This window comes from Hibiscus syriacus, unplaced genomic scaffold (assembly GCF_006381635.1).
Source record: "Hibiscus syriacus cultivar Baekdansim isolate YM2019G1 unplaced genomic scaffold, ASM638163v2 tig00110540_pilon, whole genome shotgun sequence".
Taxonomy (NCBI): Eukaryota; Viridiplantae; Streptophyta; class Magnoliopsida; order Malvales; family Malvaceae; genus Hibiscus; species Hibiscus syriacus.
Genome location: NW_024062772.1, coordinates 367,798 through 391,922, shown reverse-complemented (window position 1 = coordinate 391,922; position 24,125 = coordinate 367,798). Strand labels below are relative to the sequence as shown.

Sequence of the window (24,125 nt, the reverse complement as noted above, 5' to 3'; positions counted from 1 at the left end):
GACATGTTGCTTTAAAATTTTGATTCTCGATACTTGAATTCAGGGTTTTCGCTTTGATCCTTGAACGACATCGTCGTCGATACAGTCAGAACCGGAAAAGAGATACAGGGTATGGCTGAATGGAAGGTGACAATAACCAACAACTGCAAATGCAGTCAACATGATCCAAAGCTTACTTGCAAGGACTTCAATCTGTCGGAACTGTGGATCCGAGCATTTCGTGAAGCAAGGTGACGATTGCCTTGTTATCCAAGGCAATGCTTTGAATGGATTCGGTTCAGTCAATTTCCTCTATGCTTGGGATCCTCCGTTTTTTATGTTTCCTTTGAGTTCCGTCGTCGATGACTGCTAGAACCGGAATTGCTCTTAGCTTGTAGCGCTAAAATCTCTAATAATACTTCATGTTAATTAGAACATATATAATGATACAATAAGTGTATGTTAGGAAATATAAAACATGTCTGGTTTCGAAAATGTCACAGTTTCTAATCTCTAATCCAATCCGCAACCTTGGCAAGACGAAACGGGAAACAAGGGAAAGTGATCCTAAGGTCATTTTCGCCTTTTAGCCGGTGGCTGAAGCTCCTCCTCTTCTTCATCTTCTTCCCCCTCTTCCTCTTCTTCATATTCACCTCCATCATCGTCGTCGTCGTCGTCATCCTCATCTCCACTTGCTCCATCACCGTTGGCCACCGGTTCATCCTCTGCATCCCCTCCATCTTCACCTTCACCGTCTTTTCCCAATCCATCTTCCTCCTCACCAGCATCATCATCTTCATCACCTGCTGCTTCATTTTCCTCCTCATCATCGTCATCCTCAGTGTCACCAGCATCCTTGTTCTCCAGACCAGGCTTTCTCACCGGAAGAAGAGCAAGCGGAAACCTGCAAAAGCAGATCGAACAATTTCCCCCATTCCACCAAAGAAGAACAAGAAATTAGACAAAAATAATTTATGCAACTAACCTTGCATATGCTTTAGGCTCTTTGATGAGGATATCGATTCCATTAGGCATAGTTCCCATCTGGAGAAACACCAAACTCATGCTTAGGATCAAAACAAGTATTCTTCCAAGTGCAGTTTCTAAGCAATTTAGAACGAATAAACATATCGCCGCCGCATCAAGCGACACAACTTCATGAAAACAACAATTATCCATCATTATGAATGACAATTTGACAAACAAACAAGCATTTGCACCAAAACATGGACAATCAACAAAACAAAACCGAAAATTAAGGTGAAGGAACATCCTATCGGCCTATATGAACATCCTAATCAAGTTCTTCCTAAACATCCTTCTCAGCTATATGAGAATCAAAGATTTAAGTCTCGTTTTCGGTTACGCGTCGGAACTGCGGACTATTACGATGATTACAGGCATATACAACGGCCGCTATTTAAATCCCTACGAGAATTAAAATATTGTAGACAACCTAATAGGCAAAGCAGCAGAATCCATAACCTCAAAAAGGCAAAACAAAGAATTCCAAGTTCAACAAATAAGGTAAATTAAAAGGCAAAAGGAGGAAAATTATACCATCATCATCACCAACCAAGCGACTGACTTAGTAGCAGCAATGGCAGTTTCGATAACCATAGTTTCCAGTGCAAAGCCCACGGAACTGTCCAACACGACACCGTTTGTGAGTGGACTTTCCATTTTCGTGACGTTTAACAGAGCTTAGAATGAAAAAAGAAGCGGCGAAGCTTGGGATGCCTAAAAAGGAAGAAGAAATGAAAACCAATTGAAGAGAGAAAATTTTAAGATTGAGAATTAGGTTTTCCCGAATTTGGGTGTTCGTGGTAGGGCTTTGGAGATACATATTAATAGGGTAAATTGTGTGTTTAGTACCTAAATTATCAATTTTAATCTATTTTAATATTTAAACTTTCAATATTTTCAAAAATATACCTAATTTTTAGTTTTTGTTTCATTTTAGTACCCGTTGTTAAAAACTTCAATTATGGTTTTATTTTAGTACCCCGTTCAAAATATGACGTTAATTTTGAAAAACAAATGAGAGTTTAGGTGCTGAAACAGATAAAAATTGATAGTTTAGGTATTAAACGTGTTAAGTTTTTAATGGTGGTGTACTAAAATGAAATGAAAATTAAATGTTATGTATGATTTTAAAAAATATTAAAAGTTTCGAAACTAAAACGGATCAAAATTGATAATTTAAATACTAAATACGTAGTGCACTCTTATCTTTTAAAAATTATATTTTATTTTTATTTTGATTATCGATCATTAAAAATTTAAGGATAGTAATAATTTAGATTTTTTTCTATTTTCAAAATTCCACACCTATTGTTCTCTTCTATGTTGCTAGGGGTTTAAATGAACCGAGTTTGAATAAATAAAGTTGTGTTTATGTTTTTTTAAGATGTTTTTATTCGTTTAAACTTTTAATATTTGTGTCCGTGTTCGTTTGTTTATTTTTTAAGGTATTCATGTTGGTTCGTTTAACGTCAAAAGTGTGCTCGTTTAAATGTTGGCGAACATGTTTGTTTAACGTTCGTCAATATGCTCCTTTACCATTCTTTTATCAATTGATCCAATGGAATGAAATACTAGATTCATTAAATAAAGTTAAAGATTTAAATCCTAACATGAATGGAACAAATTAGACAGGAAGAACTATCTTCACGATAAGTTTTTGGTATTCAATTTAAATTAATTGATTAATGGTTCGAATACATGTGGTTATAAATGAAATACTAACCATGTTGAGAGTGAGAAATATACTATTCTTATTATTTTTCAAATGCCATTTTCCATTAGCCTTGTAACTTTATGGATAAACACATTTAATACCTAAATTGTTAGTTTTTATCCATTTTAATATCTAAACTTTCAATTTTTTCAAAACCATATATAAAATTTAGTTTTCATTTTATCTTAGTGCACGCCGTTAAAAACTTAAAGCGTTTAGTACCTAAACTATTAGTTTTGATCCGTTTTAATACCTAAAATTTCAATTTTTTCAAAAGTTAAAGTTAAATTTTGAATGAGGTAATTAAATGAAACAAAAACTACAATTTTTAACGGTGGAGTACTAAAATGAAACAAAAACTAAATTTTAGGTATGATTTTGAAAAAATTGAAAGTTTAGGTACTAAAACGTATTAAAAGTGATAGCTTAGGTACTAAATACATAGTTTACCCTAACTTTTATTTCCACAAAATCAAAGATGAAATCACAAATTAGGCCAGTTCTTCCCAAATACAAAATGTTACAAACGTCGCCAAACGGGAATAAAGTTCATCTGTTAATTAACAAGCATTTTGGGTTCACACGGACACAGGTAAACAACTTTGTTTTACCCCTATGCTCATCAGGTAAACCTTAATCCCAATCTTAGCTTTACCAGAATAAACATAAATATGTAACCAAACACCCCCTTTCTTTCTCCTATGGACCCAAGTGCCTAAGCTGACAACTTAAGGGAGGCATTTTGCCTATATCTTGCAATTTGCAGGCTGACCTTTTTTGCCTTCTATGAACCCCAATTTGGGATGCTTGAGGTGGCTTCATTTACCATTTTCACCAGAGTTACCTGCCACAATTTACATTGTATTTGGTTACATGCATCATCCCACAAAGGAGGTAATTGTACTAAATTATTCAGTTCTATTAGTATAGGGACTGAGCTGCACCTTTTGATTATTACTTATTAGTATAGGGACTGCTTATAAACTTTAACCTAGCATGCTACCAAGAACCAAAATTGTATTGCATGGGCAAAAAACTCATAGAATTGTGCAATATTACTTTGCATTGGCCATTGAAGGATAAGTGTTAAACTTACCACACTTTCAGGAACCCCAGGTGGAGGCAGGGGAAGGTCTCTCGGTGGTGGTACGGTATCGAACGATCTTTTATCAAACCTCCATTCGCCAATCTTTCCGTAGGTTAACCTACCCTGAAACCAGGAAGAAAACTTGCAGCTACTAGTAAAACGGTGACAAGTTCTATTAATTTTCTTCCAACTGAAACAAATATGCTGGAACATAATTTGGAAAGGTCATAACCAAGAAGCATTTTAAAGTTACCTTCAAATCATAATCACACCCATATGTGTAATGAATGATGAACTTGTTGCCGATCTCTGTATCCCAAGGAGGCTGATCAGTGGTACAAAACAAGCAATGGCTTAGTAGGGATAGTTCAGGAACTAATCCGAATTCAGAAACATGATAAACAAGAATAAAGAAGGCGATAAAGTTGTCATCGACTAATTACTCGAAATCATGATTAAATAACAGACAATTTGCACAAGTCTAATTTGTGTTGCTAACAAATAATAATGCTTAATCAGTTGGCTTGCTCCTAGAAGCACACCAGAGGTGGGTCCTAAACTAAAAGCTCATCCCCATCAACCCGGACTCTCTAACGTACCCAAAAACAAACAAATAATACATCCCCTAGCTATAGTTATCAGTTATCAGGAGGGTGCAGCTGCAATGTATTATGTCTACAAAGAAGAAATTACGGGAAACAACGGACAATCTCATCGAACCTGGATCATGAAATCTTTGTATAGGATGTTACCCACACCATGCAATGCAGAGGAAACAGCATAAGCATACCTACAGTTATGAAACAAGTAAACAGAAGCCCTCAAGGTCAAAACCCAAGGAACCATTGTAAAAGCATGGATCAAATTGGACAAAACTCACATTTCAAGCACCCAGCCAAAAGCTTTATCTGTTTCAGGATCTTTCTTCATTGCCAATGACACATTCATCCAAGTTGGAGCAATTTTTTTGAGAGAATCCTAAAACAAGAAATGAAAGATCTTCAGGAGAAGGCGAAACCGAAATAGATAACGAAGCAAACACCAAAAATGCATACCTTCCCAACAATAACAGGAGAATTTCCTATGGGGTCAATACTGGTTACTGGACCCTTTTCCTCAGGAAAATACTTTCTCAGAACCGACTCATACTTCTTCGGTTCTATGTAGAAGAAAGGAAACGCAGCGCCAAGCCCATCTTTCGACAAATTTGGTATAGGCTTCACAATGATGTGGTCTGGCTCTGCCATCAGTACGTAACTGTATATGCATAGGAAAGATGAGACATACAAAATCAACCAAAACATGGCCAGAAATTGAATCAACACAAAATATGGAAATCAGGGATGTCATACTCCTCTTTGATGTCTGCCTTTTGAAGCCACTGCACAAATGCCCAGGGTCTGTTCAGTACTATATAACCCTGTCATTGACATAAAAGTAAATAAATAAGTTGATATTCTAGGTTGTCTACAATTTAGACTCCATGAGCATGTATATTCGAATGTCATCTAACACATTTGAATAATCCCGTTGATGGTAACATTTGAATTGTGACGGTTATACATGGTTCATCCCTTTTAGTTTGGGCGGAGAGCCGTAACCGTTAATTTTTAAGAAGAAATGAAGAACAGATTAAGGGAGAAAAAAATGAGAGAGAGGGGGTCATAGAGATCAGGGAAGTTCTACAGTGCAGCACCTTAATAAAAGGCTAAAATAAGGCGTTACCGGTTTTGTTATTGTTTAAATAATAAAACCGGTAAAAAATTACCTAAAATATTATTATTTTTACCTAAAACATCAATTTTTTTAACATTTCAGGTAAAAATGTTCAACAATAATAAAACCGGTAGAGCCTAATAGTGTTTCGGTCATTTTTACCAAATCCGGTAAAACGCCCAATAATAACAAAACCGGTAGCGTCTTTTTTTAACCGTATATTAAGACGGCCGCACGTGAGCATTTCTCGAAAGATCAAATATCCCCTTACATGTTAAATTAGTAAACCTATATAATGACTTAGTGTGTAAGTGTACTATCATGTCTGGAATCATGGTTGTTATTCGTAGTTTAACAAAATAATTTGACCTGGCAATTATAGAACAGAGTTTGTTGTTGATGTGATAGATAACAGTCAAATCAAAATATTATAACTATCTAGAGGATATAAAACTCCAAAGATCTCGATAAACGGACTTTCTCCTTTCCATAAGAGTAACAAACCCTAAATTCAAAATCTATAATTCTAAACTCTAAATAAAACAAACAAACAAGGTAAGTACAACAATGTTCATAATTTCTTTTTTACATTAGACAATGTGTGAGATAATAATTCTAAGTTAAATACACATGAATAAGAATCATAACAGTGGTACGTAAAACCCAAGGTGGGGACTTGTCTATCTGGAATCCGAAAATTTCTTTATGCTAGTTATTTATTTTACTGAAGGTGTAAAATTTTATCTATGTCCACCTCGTACAAAAAAATTGTTATTACTGTTAAATGATGAAGCTGCTTAGCTGATGGGCATTATAATCAGTTATATAGTTAGCAAGCTGATAGAATGATTGTTAGTTATCATGCAATTACACGGTTATAAGCTGACTGAAAACACTTGTATAAATAGAATGCTTTAGCTCAATGAATACATAGAATATTGGTTCATCATATTGTTCTCATAGTTAACATTCTCACATGGTATCAATCGCCATAAGTTCTTGGAGCCATGTATTTCTTGCTGCGAAACTCAAAGTGCGCGAGTTAAGCTTGGAAGGTAGCTGCTCAACTGTTTGGTATGATATTCTTGATTGATTAACAGATCTTTTATGTGCTTCTTGTTCTTTTCTCTTCTGGATGTTATGGTTCAATGTTCACTAACAAGAAAATCAATGTGGTACTTGATGAAACGAATTTCTTGTTGTGGAAACAACAAGTTTTGCTCACGGTGCGTAGTCATAGGCTTGAACGCCTTCTCACTGGTGCAATGCAATCTCCACCAGAAATGACAGTTGATGAAGATGGCAGCTTGATTCCAAATGAAGCGTATGATGACTTTGTCGCCCAAGACAGTGCATTAGCGTCGTGGCTACTGTCTACTATTAGTCCACACCTCTTATCACAGTTTGTGGGAGCTGACATAGCCTCATCAATATGGGCTACGGTGTTGCAATATTTTGCAACAAGGTCTTCAACCTCGGTGATGAGTTTACACTGCAAACTTCAATCTCTCAAGAAGGGGGAAGATAGTATGCGAGTTTACATTGCTAAAGTCAAAGAGATTTGTGATGCATTGGCCTCGTGTGGAAGCCCGATTCCACTTGTAGGACATATTGCTAGTATTTTGAAAGGACTACCACGGGAATATCAGCCTTTCATGGCTGTTATTACATCGAGTGGTGATATGCTGCCCTTAGATAAGGTTTATACTATGTTAATAGATGCAGAAACTCAAATTGCTGGTTTTGCAGCTCAAGAAGAAATAGTGACGGCTACGGCTCACGTTGCTCGTGGGGCTGGCCCAGGTGATTACACCAAACGATTCTATTCGAATTATAATAGAGATCACGGGTCCACTGCTTGGTCAGGTGGTAGGACAGGTGGTCGAGCAGGCCAAGGGCGAGGTAGATCACGGGTTCATTGTTCCCTGAAAAATATTTTTTAAGATCCATCGTAAAGCTGATAATACAGAGTATAAAGTTTGATATCAAGAAAACAGCTAATTGCATTGGTTCAATTAATCCAATCAAAGAAGACTAACCTCAATTTCCAAACTTAGACGCCCATTTCACAAACTGAAAGTTATCTTCTAAATTGAATGAAGTCAACAGATTATAGACTAAAACCCTTAAAAGAAATACCTGATCCATTCCAGCAGGTAAAGGCTGAGCAATGAAAGTGGGAATCTCATCCGTGTACTTGTCGGGTTTACCAGAATGCAAGATCCGAGTGAACCCACCCATTTCTGAACCGGGTCCGTTCTTATGCTTCTTGAACCAGTAATACATGACCCGACACTGCCAAGTGTTGTAAACCGAGTCGGAAGCCGTCACCGCCGTTATAATCAGCGTGAAGAATAAATTCCCACACCCCATTTTATTTTTCAATCAGTTGCTTGAAGAGCTCTCCCTGTTTCTCTCTTGTCCTTGATTTTGTTTATGGGGGCACGGTGAATGGCGGTTTGGGTGAGTCACGGAGCGGCGGAAGCCGCCTTTGGGGGTGGCGGTTTTTGGGAAGGTGATGGATGAAAGACGGTCGTGGGAGAAAATGACCGAAGGGGATTGTCTAAGGAAAGACGATTAATATACAGTTAATATACAGTGTTACTTGATACATTATAATATATTTAATAAATTCGGTTTAGCGTTATCTGAAATATTAAGTAATAACAATGTTGTAGGTGGAAATCATGAAGAAAATATTAAAAAATTTGGCAACCGGCAAACTTAGCTTGTCGGTTTGTGTCGATACAAATTAAAAATATATCGATCGATAGTAATATAACAGGTAAAAATATGATAAAACCGGTGTCATTATGATAAAACCGGTAAAGCGCTACCAGATATATTGAAAGTGTCGATAAATTAATATAAGTATCGACACTTTTGTAATTTAAAAGAGAAGAAGTTATAGCGCCTAAAAGGTATCAATACTTTATAAAAATTTGTCGATCCATAGCAATAAAACAGATAATAATATGACAAAACATGTCTCAAAATGATAAAACCGGTAAAAAGCTACCGGATATATTGAAAGTGTCGATAAATTAATATAAGTATCGACACTTTTGTAATTTAAAAGAGAAGAAGTTATAGCGCCTGAAAAGTGTCGATAGTTTATACAAATGTATCGATCTATAGTAATATATCTGGTAATAATATGACAAAAGAGGTCTCGAAATGATAAAACCGGTAAAAAGATACCGAATATATTGAAAGTGTCGATAAATTAATATAAGTATCGACACTTTCGTAATTTAAAAGAGAAGAAATTATAGCGCCTAAAAAGTGTCGATACTTTAAGAAAATGTATCGATCCATAACAATATAATAGGTAAAAATATGATAAAGTCGGTATCGAAATGACAAAACCGATAAAGCGCTACCGGTTATGTTGAAAGTGTCGGTATTTTAATAAGTATGCGTAAACAAGTATCGACACTTTAAGAGAAATAGGTAAATATCCTTTCGAAAGTATCGACACTTCACATAAAAGTATCGACACTTATGTAATTGTATAGATTAAATATAAATAACATATCCGGTGTAAATATAAAGACATAGCTAAATTTCATCTGAAAATAGATAGAGTTTTTGAAATCGAAGCGTAATTGTTGCTGCATTTCAGAAGGCGTTTCTACGTTGAAGTTTGTTTTGTTTGTTGCTGCATTTCAAATCGAAATGTACGTTGTTGAAACCCTAGTTTTTTATTATTACAGTAATTAGGGTTTTTATGTGTTGTTATTTGGGGTTTTCGAAGTAAATAAGCATTTGAGACCAATTACATGTAGAAAGTGATCTTCTAAGTAGATGATAAATATCGATACTTTTATTTAATATTATAGGTAGAAAATAATATTATAGGTTGTATAAATGTGCTGATACTTTGAGTATTGAGTGTTCCCATTCGTTTGAATGAAATAGGGAGGTTTTGAGACCGATTATTATATAATATTATAGGTAGAAAATAAATATGGATACCTGTATATAATATTATAGGTAGAAAATGATATTTGAGGTTTGTATAAATGTGCCGACACTTGTTGTAATGGCCATTAAAATTCTATTGAAGACCAACCGTTTTACCACAAGAGTGGTTATCGATTTTTGTATACAAGTATTTGATTTGATTTGCGTAAACTGATATATGAAGAAAAAATGAAGTCAATGGGTGGAAAGCAACCAAAGGGTGTATATATGTACTTCTAGTAAGTATCAATTTCTTTTTGTTATTATTGTTGAAATGGTAATTGGATTAAAGTATTTATGAACTTTAAATTGGTTACAAATTTTAAATGTTGACAGTATGGACGAATGTAAAAGGATAAAGGAAGATGTCACACACAGCGGTTCGGTATGTAAAATGAAATTGACATTGAGTATTATTTAGCGTTAATGTATTGATTAAGAAACGTTTATGATTAATATTAGGTGAAAAAAGATGTGAGGTCGAAATGGAATTCGATGAGTGATGCTCAAAAGGAACCTTACATCACACTGTCAAGGAATGATAGTAAAGAATACAAAGAACGGAGGAAAGCACATGAAAAGAAGGTATTCATTAAACTTGTAAATACGTTGATACAAGATATATAAGAACAATAACATTATATATTGTTAAAAAATGTAGGATGTGTCGACAAGGTGCAGCATAAAAAGGGTGTATTCATTAATTGAACACCTTAAAAAGAATGATCAGTTTAATGTGCTGAGTGAAATGAGGTTTGGATCATTGATAGGAGTAAAGGATCGACCAATTCGGAGGGAATTGTGTCGATCCTTGATGGAGCAATTTGATGTCAAACAATGTATTGCTAAATATGGCGATTATTCATTCCCTCTGGGGGTATCGACTGCTGCAGCCGTCTTGGGGGTACAAAACAAAGGCAAAAGTGTCAATAATGTGTTTTCCAAACAAAACAAGTTCACAAATAAGTGTCGACACATTTATATCAAGTGTCGATCCCAAAAATATCGAAACCCGTAACTATAATGTAATAGGTCACTTTACAATGTAACCGGTTTAAATTTACCGGTTTTATGAGAAAATAGGTCTACAATATGTGTCGACACTTTATTCATTTGTGTCGATACATGTTGTCCAGAATGTATTTCCAAACCAAGTGCAAGAACAAAGTGTCGATACATTTATAAAAAGTATCGATCCCAAAAACATCGAAATCCGTAATTATAATGTAATAGGTAAAATAATAATGTAATCGGTCTAAATATATCGGTTTATGAGAAAAGAGGTATTCATAAAGTATCGACACTTTATAAATTTGTACCGATACTTTGTGTCCATAATGTGTTTTCCAAACAAAACAAGTTCACAAATAAGTGTCGACACATTTATATCAAGTGTCGATCCCAAAAACATCGAAACCCGTAACTATAATGTAATAGGTCACTTTACAATGTAACCGGTTTAAATTTACCGATTTTATGAGAGAATAGGTCTACAATATGTGTCGACACTTTATTCATTTGTGTCGATACATGTTGTCTAGAATGTATTTCCAAACCAAGTGCACGAACAAAGTGTCGATACATTTATAAAAAGTGTCGATCCTACAAACATCGAAACACATAATTATAATGTAATCGGTAACATAACAATGTAGCCGGTCTAAATATATTGGTTATTTAAAAAAAGGTATGCATAATGTATCGATACTTTATACATTTGTGTCGACACTTTATGTCCATAATAAATTTTCCAAACAAGTTCACGAAAAAGTGTCGATACATTTAGAAAAAGTGTTGATCCTAAAAACATCAAAACTCGTAATTATAATGTAATAGGTCACTTTACAATGTAACCGGTTTAAATTTACCGGTTTTATGAGAAAATAGGTCTACAGAATGTATCGACACTTTTTAAATTAGTGTCGATACTTTTGAAAATTACGCGTGTTTTTTTTCTTATATATACAAAACCCAAAACGAAAAACCCTAAAGGCAGAGAACTCTTCCACTCTGACGGTGATGACCTTCAAATGGAGCCCCAGCGTATCAACATTGAAGAAAATCGAAAGCGACCAGTAAGTATCAATGTATTCATGTAATTATTCTTGAAATGGTAATTGAATTCAAGTGTTTAAGATCTTTTAATTCATTACAAATTTCAAATCTCTACAGTCTGACTGAATGCAAAATGATAAAGGAAGCTCATAATCATGTTGACTGTATAGCCAATAAAACACCATTTTAGGGTCCAAATGGTAAGCTATGAATTGGTAAGACAAGCTTTTTTTTGAGGGTTTAGGGACTGAATCCCTACAACATAAGGAGTACATGATTGAACATTACATATAATAGTTGTATTCAGTTGTTGAAGAATTGTTTTTAATTTTATACGAATATAGTTGTAATGTTCAAACATGATTGAATGATGTGGTTAATTTACAATAACAATAGGTTGTTGTACATGTTTCCTATACACAGTAGGAGTCATGTTGATACTTAGGATATATGGAGATCGTTGTCTGCATTATTCCAAATGTCTCTAACATCATGTGCGGGACTGAATGACCAGTCCATTTCGTCTTCAAAAAAATCAGTTGAAGTAGGTTGCGTGCTTGTATTCAAACCCAGCTTGACTTGAGGACATATTAGTTTGTTATGTCCCTCACCGTTGCAAAACCCACATCGCCTAATTTTCTTCTCGACCTTGTTCTTTGTTACTTCTTTTCGCTTATGTTATTTTCGTTGAGGGTCGCGAACGTTGTTTAATACACTGCTCCGATTGACTGAATCATTCAAACCAAACGAGTTCTCAAATTCTTCTGTTAATCTTTTCATCTCATCTATTGCGGTTTTGAAAGACGCGTCTGTCTTTGATGCATTATAACATAACATACTTGTTGTTGCACGTAGAGAAACAAACCTTGCCATTTGCATTATTTCTGGAGGCACATTAAAATCAACAAAACTGGGTGCAGAAGCCTTCGTATCCTTAGTCCACCTAATTTGAATCAAAGACCCGGGCAAATATGTGTAATCCAAGTGCTTCAAAATGTGAAGTTGACGGCGACATGGAAGTCCAACTGTCTCGAATTTTTTGCATGAGCAATTTAGGGTTTCTGTACGAGAATCAAAACTAATTTCAAATGTCCTATTTTTTTCTTTGTACCTTTTCAAATAAAAATATTGACATTCATCTGATAATGACTCAATCTCTTCCTGAATCCGGTACAATGTCTCCCGTTGAAGTTCTTCTTGGAACGCATGAAAAGATTCGCGTGTATAAATCTCAGAAGCATGACTTTCAAATTCAACCAGTTTTGTGATCAGGAAGGGCTTCATCTGGGAACTTAAGTAATCCGCTTTCAACTCGTTCAGACGCATTCTACTAATTCCATCTTCAATTGCACGAACAATATCTAAATATGTCTTCTTGTGTTTCAATGCAATTGCGAGTGAAGCATTCATAGACTCGCACCTTTGTGTTGAGCGAATATTAGCAAAGAAATGACCGGTTAGATATGCTTGTGCCCATAAGTGCCGAGTATTTCCCTTCTCAATCACCCATGGATACTTTTCGACGTTGAACTCTGAAACAACTGACTGCCATTGAATATCAAATTCGTCGGTTGTCTACCAGGAAACCATGCATTTTGAGAATGCTGCTGTAAATTTTGGGTCACCAATGTTAGCTTGTGCATTGCGAGAAATATGCCAAGAACATAATCTGTGCTTAGCATTAGGGATAACAGATTTCATAGCCCTCTGCATTGCCCTATCTCCATCGGTGACAACTGAAATAGGCGATTTGTTCATCATGGCTTATAAAAAATTCTGTAGCACCCACTCGAAAGATTGGGACGTCTCGTCAACGATTATGGCAGTAGCAAACACAATTGTGTTATGGTGATGATTGACACCGACAATAGGCATAATTGGTCGACCATACAAATTATCTTTGTACGTTGTGTCTAACGCAATTACATCACCGAAGCATATGTAATCTGATCTCGATGTAGAATCCGACCAAATAAGATTATGCAACGCCCCTGATTCATCTACCGAGTATGTCACAAAAAACCCGGGATCATTATGTTTCTTATAATCAAAGTAAGCAATAAGCGCATTCACATCCCCATCGACGATTTCCTTTGCTTTGCCTCTTTGAAGTGCATTGTAGAGGCCTTTATGTGTAAATCCAACATTATGATAGCCACATGCCTGCTGCGTTAAATAGTTCATTACTTGTGACGTGACAACACCGACCTCTTTCAATGTTGTTGCCTCATCGATATCAGCCTTACTTACAGCTCTATTAGAACGCATAAATGGTGTCATAGCAGGTGTGCACAATGCATGATTATGTTTCTGATAAGACTTACTTATAATCCACTGATCGTTTGTATTTGTTGCTGTAACTACGATTCTAGCCTTGCATCATGTTCTTGTGATTGGCGTATGAGCACATTGACGATCAACGGTGTTGAGTTTTGATACTCGAAACCCTTCTTTGGAACAACAAAATTCTTGTGTCTTCACATTCCCTTCCATGTCAAGCCGTGTTGTTCCCCGACGTGCACTAAACCCATGTTCCCTTGTGAATTCCTTGTAAAAGTACCAAGCTTGATCATGTGAAGAGAAGAGCTTACCAACCAATATGTCAGATTCATCAACATTATGTACTTTATTGTATTACTCGGTTGGCTTAACATTGTCTGCATCAGTATGATCCATGGCAAAAATTTTGTTGTGCAATTTCAGTGGTCCCAACAGGAGTTGATGGAGATGTATGTAAGTAAAGGTTCATTGAACAATATGTTTCAGTAGTGCTTTCAATAGGATGTGGTATTGGTAGTGGTGGTAGTTGAAGGGTGGGTACAACATTAAATTTGCAGGACATATTCATGTATGTACAATAACTACATAATTCAATAACTTTAAAGTAATAGGTAAAATTACAATGTATGTGGTAAAATTAGACTATTTTAATGACAAATGATATAATGTAATAGGTAAATTGACAATGTAATCAGTACACATATACCGTTTAATTATAAAACAGGTTAACATAAAGTATCGACACTATTAGATTTTGTGTCGACAAATATAATATAATAGGTAAATTTCCAATGTAACCAGTAGAAATATACCGGGTTCATGAGAGAATATGTCAACATAAAGTATCGACACTTTGTTTAATTTGTGTCGATACATTTTTTCAAAATAAATGGCAAACGAGGTGTACGCATAAAATGTCGATACATTTTTAAAAAGTATCGATCATCGAAACATCAAAATCGATAATTATTATGTAACATATAAATTTACAATGTAACCGGTTAAAATATACCGGTTAATTAGCAAATAGGTCTACATTATGTATCAACACTCTTTAAATATGTGTCGATACTTTTTTCCAAAATAAAACACAAACGAGTTGCACGCATAAAGTGTCGATACATTTAAAATTGTATCGATCCTGAAAACATTGAAACTGATATTTATAATGTAATAGGTCAATTTATAATGTAACCGGTTTAAATTTATCTTTTTATGAGAAAATAGGTCAATATATGTGCTACCTATTACATTATATAAGCGCTACCTAATTTGTTATTATACTTGATAATATTTCTGGTTAAATGTTTATTTTATTATCTAAGCGCTACCTATTACATTATCTAAGCGCTACCTAATATGTTATTATGCTTGATAATATTTCCGGTTAAATGATATAACATAACGATCTAAATTTTAACCGGTCACTTATTTAACCGATCACACCATTTTTTAGGCGCCGCAAAATAAAAGTTCCCCATCGATTATTGAAAGACACCATAGTAGAGTTGTTGAAGAAAAGCCAGCTTCCTAATTTTTTATAATTTAATCATTGTTGAATTGATAATTCAATTAATTAAATTAACTATTAATGATCAGATAGATACAACTATTAATTTAATTCTATAATATTTTTTAAATATTCTTATAAGGGGCAGGGGCAGGCTGCAGGTACAGGGATTTATATTTTCTATTTGACTTAGGCTTAAATATAAAATTTCATTTCATTTTAGTATCAGTTTAAAATTGAATGTTAAGTTTTGAAAAAAATTAGAAATTTAGGTATTAAAATGGACTAAAGCTAATAGTTTAGGTACTAAATGCATTATGTAGTTAACTGCGGGGTACTAAAATAAAATAAAAACTAAACATTAGGTATAGTTTTAAAGAAATTGAAAGTTTAGATATTAAAACGGATTAAAACTTATAATTTAGATACTAAACACGTAGTTTACCCTTTTTTATTTGTGTTTTGAAACTAATTACAAAGAGATAAAAGTTGATGGATAAAAATATGAAATTTTTAAAAATTGTGTTTAAGTGAATTAAATTTCTTTTGATAGTTTTAGACGATTAAAAGGTAATATATGTTCAGAATTTTTTTATATTTATAATTTTCTTTTCATTTGATCTTACAAATACAAGAAAAAATGAAATAAAGTCGTCAATATTTATTAATAATTCTATCAAAAGCAATTTTAGCTACCTATAATTTCACCATATATTATAAAAACATCACTATTTCTCTAATTAATCAACTATTATTCCCAAATTTCCAATTTTCTCTATTTCCCCCCTAAAAACATATAATTTAAGCATTTGAAACAATTTATAAATATAGAAAATTTATTTGACTTCCATGTATATAAAATCAAGCTCAGACTCCCTATAGTCGAGGGACCAATTTTGAGTTTGGAACATAATGAATAACAAGATGACCATTTTGTAATTTTTAATACTCGAGGGACTCAACAAAGCAATTTCCTATAGTCATGGACTATTTTATAACTTTTTATAGTTAAGAGACTCAATAAAGTATTATCCTATAGTCGGAGAACCATTCATATATTTTACCCTATTTTTTTTGTTTCAAAGGATATAAAATAGTAATTAAACCTATCAAATTACTACAAAATAATGATAAATTTTAATAAGTTTAAAAAATATTTTATTATACATCAATAAATTTGAGAACTATTTTATAATATTTTGATAAAGTTTAACAATCATTTTGTAAATGTTTAAAAAATAATATTTTTATAATTTTTAAAACTTAAATGGTTAGAAAATATATTTTAATATATTTAAGGTATACTGGTAAAATTAGTCACTTTATTTTTTATTTTTTCGAAATATTTTAACTTCCAATGTTTTAATTTTTTTGTTAAAATGGACGTATAAATATCATACGATTGTTATTACTCAAACTATAAACCTCTAAAAATAACCGTTGTCTCTTTAGTTACTGAAATAGTTTAATTCGTGTTAATGAAACCAGTTTTATTCTTTAAGATTAATGTATAAAATTGAGTGGAAAAGATTAATGTCAGTTTTAAATTAAACTATTTCATTAACACGAATTAAACTATTTCAGTAACTAAAGAGACAACGGTTATTTTTAGAGGTTTATAGTTTGAGTAATTCTGACTGTCAGAGGTCTCATGGTGGGCAATTCATAATTCTGACTGTCAGAGGTCTCCCACGGAAGCTGCTCTCAACCTGGTCGTTGGGGGCAACCTACTATCATACCTCCCCTTTACCCCATTACATATGGGAATAGGGTCAACTAATTTTTTTTCTTCTTTATACTCTTCGCGAGGATGTTGTACCCTTTTAAAAAAATTAATGTGGTTTTTGAATTATGTTTTTGTCTAATATAGATTTTCAATTCGAAAAATAATCTTGATGTTTGACCAATAATGCGATAATTCATGGTATTAACGTAATAGTTCACGATGACTGATCACACGACGGATGACATGATATATAGATTAAATTATTTTTTAGGTCTTGTTTGGTAGTCAAATTGGTCCGATTATTTCAATTTAATCAAGTGATTTTCAAATAGAAAAGGGTAAATTTGTATTTAGCATTTAAATTATTAGTTTTGGTTCATTTTAGTACATACTCTTTTAATTTTTTCAAAATCATATTTAACGTTTAGTTTTTTTTCTTTCATTTTAGTACACCATTGTTAAAAATTTAACGAACAAGGTGACGGAGAATAGCTCTGGTGGACGAATGACCGATCCGAACGGTGGACCATGAGAGAATGAGGAGTCGACCAACATAGTCCAATTTCAGGTTCTTCATACAGTTGATGACAAAGATCTAAAGATGAAGAAGTCAAACTGTTAATCGTTGATTTGGGAAAATTGAGGCATTTTTGGGTAAAATAGATGTTTAAACCCCATTTAGGGGTCAAAAAAGGGCGAATTAGAAAGTTTGAGCTTCAACAGTTGATGGATACGACGATCGACGAATGTAGATGCGACGATCGAGGAACTAGTCCAAAAAAAATTCAACTGTGGGGTACTAAATAAAACAAAAAACTAAACGTTAGTTTGCTTTAAAAAATAAAATTTAGATACCAAAACTATTAATTTAAGTATCAAACATGTAATTTACCCAATAGAAAACTAATCAAATAGATGGAAAAAAAACATTTGCTCTCCCTATAAAGTGGTGAGTCGTGCCTAGTCTTATACATGGCTGCATTAGTTCAACTTTGCTCAGTAAGTGAGGGCCTAAATGTCCTTTTAACTCATTGTCGACCGCCCAAAATAAAGAAAATATATTATATTTAAGGCTTAATACATTTTTAAGTGTTTAAATTATATCACAAATTGTATTTTTGTTGCTTAAAAAAAATTTTCGTTAAAAATAATTGTTTAACAATTTCTTCATTACACTTTTAGAAACTTACTGTTAAAAGAACAGTAAGTGACATGTGTCATGTTTATATTTTTTAATTTTTTTAAAATAAAATATTTTTTAAAAATATAAATGTGACACATGTCATTTAACGATTTTTTAACGGCAGATACTTAAAAATATAACTGATAGAACATTAGAAACATATTTTTTAACTACCAAAAATCAATTTGAGATATAATTTAAGCACCTAAAAGTGTATTAACCCTATATTTAATGCCAATGTTCCATTCTTGATCCTTTCTTGTAAGTTTGCATGCTTGTAATTTGGTCATAAAATACACCCATTATGTGCAGGCATTGGTTTCGATCAACCCCAATAAGCTTCTACTTGCATTGCGATTGACAAGCATCCTAAAACCTATCTTGGCCAAATGGTCACCCAGAACTCCCCTTCGTCATCCTACGAAATGATTTTAACAATCAAATCTGATGACTGATAGTCGAATCTGCACAAACCGACAATCTACGTGTAGTCATGATGATCTTAGATCTGACAACAACCACCATATGATCAGGCTATTTATACCTAAGCTTGATGACTGATAGTTGTATCTGCACAAACTGACAATCTACGTGTGTAGTTATTATGATCTTAGATCTGACAACAACCACCATATGATTAGGCTATTTATACCTGAGCGAGATCGAAAAGAGGATTCCTTCTTACTTGGGAATCATTCCATCCTCTTCGTCGTTTTCCAACAAAAAACACCAAAGTTCAATCACTCTCTCGTCGATCGCGACCCTACGCTCAAATTAAAAGGAGTGAACCGCCGATGGCGGAACATATTAAATCATATATTCTACTCGACCGAATACTCACCCCTAATAAATTCCTTCGGTTCACGGTAAAAAGGAAATCGGTAAGAAATAGCAGGCATCAATGAATTTAGGAATGCTCCCCAAGTTAAAAAGGGGAAGAGGGTAAAAACTCTGTTTTCCCAGCACCAATACTATGAAATCGTTTAAACAAGTTTTAACCTACAAAGATAAGCAACTAATTTATATACATAAAATTTCGAAACAAGGCGGCAATGAGGGGATCGTCTTTACCTCATAACAACAGTCTCTACCAATCCTCAATATCTTTGCCCGTTCAGCTAGTCCCGTGTAACATTTCGGGACCCGAGTCGTCTTCACCGGGCATCATATTTAGATCAGGCAGTACGAAGATATCTTTGCCTGCGTTGCGGGAATCTAACGGCGGTTTACGGTCACCATCCGGTGGTCTCGGACAATGTACCATTTCTGGTTCATTATCGATTAAACTCGAGTTCGAATGAAGCTGTAACACAAGTGAAGTTTACATCAAAATAGGGCAAGAATAATTAAGAAACTCTCAACGTGAAACATGTATTTTCAACTAACCCTAGTTCTTTTCAAGTTCTCGTTCGTGGTTTGATGTTCTTTACAACTCCCATCCTCCTCCTCCTCCTCCTCCTCCTCCTCCAGTTCAGCAAGTGTCTGAAAAATGACAATAAATTGCTCTAAACCAATTAATCATCGTCAACGTGAAACATTTTTTCCCAGGAAAATCACAGGTAATTTTGGTACCTTCTTTCTTCTTGACCTCTTGGAACTTGTTCTGTTGGTTCCACTACAAGCACTGCCCTGCAGAACCAGTAAAACCCACCATTAATCAATAAACTAAGCATGTATCGCAATTATCCGGATTGCCTAAAACTTGTTAGATGCTTGTAAACGAGACACCGAAGCTAATCTCAAGTTTGTCAAGGCCACAGCATTAGAGGGAAGGCAATGGTTAGTGCTAGTTGCAGTCCACTCTTTTTAACTCTCGAGTTGATTTTATCTTAAAAGTCAGGTCGAGTTTAACTTTTCTAAACCCAGATCCAATGACAGATGGAGGGATGTTATACTTGAATCGAGTCGTATAAACTAAAAATTCGACCCGACCCATGATTATCTCTAACTATGGGCCGGTGTAACATAATTGAACTCAAACAACTCGAACAATAATCATACTTGATACAAACTCACTAATACTTGACTGGAATGTAAACTCCTTTAATAAAATGAATTAACTTTTAGGGTAAATTAAGTATTCAGTACTTAAACTATTAGTTTTTATTCATTTCAGTGTCTAAACTTTTAATTTTTAAAATAATATCTAAAGTTTAATTTTTTTTTATTTTAGTACCCGTTTAAAATTTACAATTAAATCTTAAAATTAATTGAAAGTTTAGGTATTCAAACGGATCAAAATTAATAATTTATGTATTAAACGCGTTAAATTTTTAATAACGAATTACTAAAATAAAATAAAAACTAAATATTAAATATTATTTAAAAATTAATTTTTATTTAGAATTACAATAGAAGAGAGAAAATGAGAAGACACTATTAACATTCACAGTATCAGATCCAAAAATATTTTTCACGATGATTATATATATATATAATAATAAAAAAAAATTGTATAGAAAGATGCAACCTAAGGCGCTTCTGTTTGTAAAGCCGGCGGAGTCAGAGTGGCCAAAGGGGCATAGAATTAAAAAACGAAAACGACAAAAGCCGGTATAAGACCCCACGTAAGACTGACAAGCACGTGACGAATACCACGCACGTGACTTACATAACCCGCTCCCCACCTAGACCTAATAATCCCGAAACAAATTAAGAGATATAGTACGTTACAGATTGGGGAAGGTTAAGGGTGTATTCGATTTGGTTTAGTTCGGTTTTTTATCAAAAAGTAAATCGAATCAAAATAAATGATTTTTTAAAATTTAAATCGAAATTGAATGGTTAAAAAATTAAAAAAATCGAAATCGATTTTTTTCGGTTCAGTTCGATTTTTTTAACGATTATGATTTTTCAGTTCTGTTCAGTTTTTCAATGAAAAAATCACTTGAAACTATAATTTTAAAAAAAAATTATCTATTCGGTTAAATATGAAACAAATGAGTTCCATATGAAAAATCCGAACCGAATCAAAAGAATGAAAACTTTAAACCGAACCGAAAACTAAATCGTATAATACAAAACAGAATTAAACCAAATCAAATTATTTTACTCGATCCATATCGATTTTTCAATTTTTTCGATTTCGTCTATGGACTCTACCAAGTCCGATTACACCAGCGTCACACCTGAAGTACTCTCCCTCCCCTTCATTTCGACGGGGTCCACTTCCACCTATTACTATGACCGAAACGCCCCCCACTGCGCTGAAAGCTCCTTGGACGGTGGGAGCTGGGGAATCCTATTTACACTTCTGACAAATTGTCCTCTACTGGAAAGCTCTGATCTGGTAAACAAGGTTACTGATGTAAACGAACGAATTTGAGAGTGGAGAGTTTAAAATTATCAAATAAAAATTAAAAAAATTGAAATTTTAATTTGATTTTTCTTAAAATTTAACTATATTAAAATCTGAATTCGAATGAAAATCTTGTACTCCTTTCTCAAAATAACCTATAAAAATGTCAGGTATACCATGTATTTAATAATTAAATTATCAATTTTAAATTGTACTAATAATTAAATTTTTAAATTTTTTAAATAATATCTAATGTTTAATTTTTAATTTATTTTAGTACTCATGGTTAAAAACTTAGTGTTTAGTATCTGGATATTAATTTTGATATATTTTAATATCTAAAATTTTAATTTTCTCAAATCTTAACGACACGTATTAAAATAAAATAAAAATTAAAAAATTTAATGATCGATATTAAAATGATAAAGAAATTAAATTTTATGTGTAATTTTTAAAAAAAAATAAAGTTTAAATATTAAGACAAAAAATTAATAGTTTAATTATTAAACACATAATTTATTTAAAATATTATTATAATTAAAAGTAAAATTTAAAAATATAATATACTATTTAGGGAAAATCTCATGAGCAACAAGTTAATATACGATAAAAAAAAGTTATTATTCGTTTTATTATTAGTTTTTAATAAAATCAGTAAATTATTATTAAAATATTATTATTTCTACTAATTTTATTATTATTAATTGTTTTACAATGTTTGGTAATATATCAAATAAAAAAATAATATTTTAAATAACATTTTACCGTTTAATAATATTTTGAGTATAAATAATAATATTTTTATAATTTTTTTATCGATTTTCTTGAATTAATAATGTAGAACTTTCTTATTATTTAAGTTTATATCAACTCGTTAAAAACTCGAGATATTAAATATATTTAATTCAAGTATTTACCGAGCTAGTGATCTGTGTAGTTTCCTTTCCAGCCCTGAAAGGGGCATGGTTTAAAAGTAAGGTTCAGTAAAAATCCGTCCTCACGTGAAAATGGTAAAAAGTTTTAAAAAACAGGGGCTTTTTAGTCCAAACGGTAGGGATGATAACGGCTTCGCCGTTTTAGTAACAACACTGTTAAACCGATGATCGGAGAGGTCGAATCGGGAAGTTCGAAGATGAAGAGAAAAGTTAATAATGTCAGATCTGATGAACTCGGTGACTCAGCTGGGAATCGATGAATTACTGTCATTCCAAATCAGAAACCAGACGAAAAGGCGAAGCCGAAAACAAAGGCGGCGATACGTAACCGTCAACCCAAAATATGAAAGCAAAAGAGATTCAGCCACTTAATAGAGAGAGAGAGAGAGAGTGGGAAGAAAACCTTGGATCTGGGAGGTGCGACAGGATTTGAGCGGTGGACGTGTGTGCTGATCTCTTCAAAGCCGTCGACGGCGGAAGGAGAGGCGTCGCTGCTACCACCGCTCCAACAAAGCGGCGTGGTGGGACTACCTCCGTCTCTGTTTCCGTCGCATCGCAGCAACATGCGTTTAGACCTCCGCTGACGTATCCCCCACCTAAACGCGGGCAAGGCAGAATTGAAAACCGGCGGTGCCACCTGGGCTTGCTTGAGCCTTACCAACAACTCAACCACCACGTTGTCGTCCGTGATCGCCGCCTGAACCCACTCATCTTTCACCATCATCGTTACAACCAAAGAACAAGAAAAAAGAGAGAAACCCAGATATTGATAAATCTGTGGATCTTATAAATGGGATTCAGAAGAGAAAAGAAGATGAAAAGTGAGGGAGATGGGTGTGAGCAATAATATATAGAGACTGGGGGATTTGATTTTCTCCTTCGATAAATATAATCGAGAACCTTTTTCTTTGACTTGGGCTTTGTCATTGTTAAGAAGGGTCGGCCGAGAACGCGTGAGAGAGGTGAGAAAAAGAAGAAAAATGGAATCAATTGTGTGGCCAGTGGGTCTGACACTCCCTCCTTTATACTATATATACTATGACTCTAAATTATGGGTAGTTATACCCTATGTGAATAGGGATGGCAATGGATTAGCATATTGGGTTTTTGGGTCACCTGACTTGAGCTGAGAAGAAAATGTCTTCCACCCGTGATTCGACCTGATCAGACGAAATTAAGGTTTTAACTGATTCGAATATATGATTTAAAAATCTTACTCGACCCAACACGAAATAATAAAAAAATATTTTTATTTCAATAAAAAAATATTTTTATTCAATAAAAATAATGACTTAATTAAATATATATATATATAGTTGTAATATTGTAATTATCCCTAAATATATAGGGTAAAATTATATATATTTTTCTGGTCGGGTCGGATTTTTTTCACCCTAAACCCAACCCAAACAGTGCATTTAAAAAAACCCCGACCCGAACCCGATTTTTTTTTTAAAAAAAATATACTCCAACCGGGTCGGATCAGAACCCGTCGGGTTCGGATTGAATTGTCATCCCTATATGTGAACCTAATTTAAGAATAAATAATTATATAATAAATGAGTATAATCGAAAATATTATGAAAATGTAATATTCTCTGTTAATAACTTAAAATATTAATTCTTCAATATTTTTTGTTTAATCAAAAA

General features: G+C 33.6%; 3 protein-coding genes across 4 annotated transcripts; all 3 read right to left on the bottom strand.

Annotated features, from left to right (window-relative positions):
• Nucleotides 1-412: 412 nt before the first annotated feature.
• LOC120130284 (mitotic apparatus protein p62-like) lies at nucleotides 413-1,824 on the bottom strand. 2 transcript variants are annotated; one of them, XM_039147541.1, is made up of 4 exons: nucleotides 1,739-1,824; nucleotides 1,540-1,695; nucleotides 965-1,023; nucleotides 413-883 (listed from the first exon to the last, which is right to left on the bottom strand). In XM_039147541.1, the coding sequence occupies exons 2-4, from the start codon at nucleotides 1,660-1,662 to the stop codon at nucleotides 553-555; spliced, it is 513 nt and encodes a 170-aa protein (XP_039003472.1). In that variant the 5' UTR covers nucleotides 1,663-1,695; nucleotides 1,739-1,824; the 3' UTR covers nucleotides 413-552. The 2 variants fall into 2 exon arrangements, with proteins under 2 accessions (XP_039003472.1, XP_039003473.1); XM_039147542.1 differs by having other exon boundaries at nucleotides 965-1,020.
• Nucleotides 1,825-3,336: 1,512 nt separating this feature from the next.
• LOC120130277 (hydroxyproline O-arabinosyltransferase 1-like) lies at nucleotides 3,337-8,071 on the bottom strand. The gene is made up of 8 exons (XM_039147535.1): nucleotides 7,662-8,071; nucleotides 5,159-5,226; nucleotides 4,862-5,063; nucleotides 4,687-4,784; nucleotides 4,527-4,596; nucleotides 4,060-4,131; nucleotides 3,816-3,929; nucleotides 3,337-3,563 (listed from the first exon to the last, which is right to left on the bottom strand). Exons 1-8 carry the CDS (start codon nucleotides 7,893-7,895, stop codon nucleotides 3,504-3,506), a joined length of 918 nt encoding a protein of 305 aa, XP_039003466.1. The 5' UTR covers nucleotides 7,896-8,071; the 3' UTR covers nucleotides 3,337-3,503.
• An 11,019-nt stretch (nucleotides 8,072-19,090) lies between these two features.
• On the bottom strand, nucleotides 19,091-23,462 carry LOC120130286. Its single transcript, XM_039147544.1, has 4 exons — nucleotides 22,879-23,462; nucleotides 19,815-19,871; nucleotides 19,629-19,724; nucleotides 19,091-19,545 (listed from the first exon to the last, which is right to left on the bottom strand). Exons 1-4 carry the CDS (start codon nucleotides 23,197-23,199, stop codon nucleotides 19,357-19,359), a joined length of 663 nt encoding a protein of 220 aa, XP_039003475.1. The 5' UTR covers nucleotides 23,200-23,462; the 3' UTR covers nucleotides 19,091-19,356.
• Between the last annotated feature and the right edge of the window lie 663 nt (nucleotides 23,463-24,125).